This window comes from Wasmannia auropunctata, unplaced genomic scaffold (assembly GCF_000956235.1).
Source record: "Wasmannia auropunctata unplaced genomic scaffold, wasmannia.A_1.0 LD314184.1, whole genome shotgun sequence".
NCBI classification, from domain to species: Eukaryota; Metazoa; Arthropoda; class Insecta; order Hymenoptera; family Formicidae; genus Wasmannia; species Wasmannia auropunctata.
In genome coordinates this window covers 1-1630 of record NW_012048706.1, presented here as the reverse complement: position 1 = coordinate 1630, position 1630 = coordinate 1, and the positions used below count along the sequence as shown (strand labels likewise).

The 1630-nt window shown below is 41.5% G+C and overlaps 1 protein-coding gene across 1 annotated transcript; it reads right to left on the bottom strand.

The window, feature by feature from the left end:
• Nucleotides 1–944: 944 nt before the first annotated feature.
• On the bottom strand, nt 945–1466 carry LOC105460868. Its single transcript, XM_011707356.1, has one exon. It carries the CDS (start codon nt 1464–1466, stop codon nt 945–947), a length of 522 nt encoding a protein of 173 aa, XP_011705658.1.
• Nucleotides 1467–1630: the final 164 nt, after the last annotated feature.

The window sequence follows — 1630 nt, the reverse complement described above, 5'->3', positions numbered from 1 at the left end:
AGCAAAGTCAACCGAAAAAATGTCAACTGTCTCTTTATTTAAATTTCTTTATGATCGAAGCGCAACTGTGATGTAAGAACTCGATATCCGTTTGTAAATTGAGACTTTTATTCTGTAAAGTAATGTGCAGCATCTCAGAGACTAATCTTCTTGTTAAGAAGATGCGGGCTTGCAAGTCCACTCAATGCGATATTTTGTGAAAACCAATGCCTTTATTGTTTACAATACAAACACGTCTTTTCTCTTCTCGAACTGCGAACTAACTACTACTACTTGACTCTAACAGAGGGCGCTGGCCGGTTATCTTGCATATATGAACAAAATCAAACTAATAGAAATAATTGAACTGAATATTTAATTTAAAAAGATTAAATTAATTAACAAACAAAAAAAGAATAGCAATCAAATTGCGCAATAACCATTCCGCCCGCCTTGAAAGGCCCTCTTTCAACAATATATGTATTATGAATCGCGTGGTAATAAATCAAGTTTACAATCTTCCTCTTGCGGTAAAGGACATACATTCCTCGCTGCTCGCTTGAACTTGCCACTAGCCGTCTGAACACCGTAACAACACGAACTTCGTTGTCGCTTCCTGGGTGGACCTCAGTTATTCTACCTATTGCCCATAGTAACGGCGGCAGATTGTCTTCCTTCAGGAGTACTAATGTACCTGGTTGCAAATTTTCTTCTCCACTTCTCCATTTGTTTCTGCGTTGTAGGTCTACCAAGTATTCCCTTGTCCACCTGTGCCAAAAGTCTTGACGAATCTTCTGCAGATGTTGCCAAAGCCTTAAACGATTTTCTGATATGTCTAAGTAGTCTCGTTCTACCGGTTGCAGTAGCCGTTCCCCAATTAAGAAGTGTGAAGGAGTTAAGACTGTTAAGTCTTATCTCGAACATCGTTGGATATAGGCGTGAGCGGTCTAAAGTTTAATAGAGCTTCAATGCTCACAAGTAGCGTGTAACACTTCTCGAAGGTCAACGTGAGTCCCTTCGTCACAATGTAAAAGTGTTTTTTGATTTTTCATAGCTTTGATGTTTGATTCCCAAAGTCCTCCAAAGTTGGGTGATCTTGGAGGTATAAAATGCCACTCTATTTTTTGATTGGCAAGCTCTGCCCTTATCACATCGTGCTGCTTCTGAATAAATTCGTAAATCTCCTTAAGCTCTCTCTCAGCACCGATAAAATTAGTAGCATTGTCAGAGTATAAATGTAAACAGTTGCCCCTTCGGCCTATGAAACGACGTAAAGCTGAGAGGAACGATTCTGTCGTAAGGTCTGTCACCAGTTCAAGGTGGACAGCCCTTGTATGGAAGCATATAAATAGTACTATATATGCCTTGGAGCTGAGCACACGTCCGCGACGTCTGTTCTCCTTGATTCTTATTGGTCCGTAATCCACGCCGCTTATAGCAAAGGGACGAACGTAATTTGTCACCCTTTCTGCCGGCAAGTTTCCCATCTTTACTTGCGCGCTGATCGGCCGCCAGCGAAAACAATGAATGCACGAACGTGTAATCTTCTGAGCCTCTCTTCTGCCTGAAAGAACCCAGTACTTTTGCCTAACCGATGCCAACAGCTGCTCTGTTCCGCAATATGTTGCTTCACGTGTTCTTCTCGGAAAAT

What these genes read in the sequence shown, in the direction of transcription:
- LOC105460868 (XM_011707356.1), bottom strand. Translation starts at nt 1,466, where the DNA reads ATGGGAAACTTGCCGGCAGAAAGGGTGACAAATTACGTTCGTCCCTTT.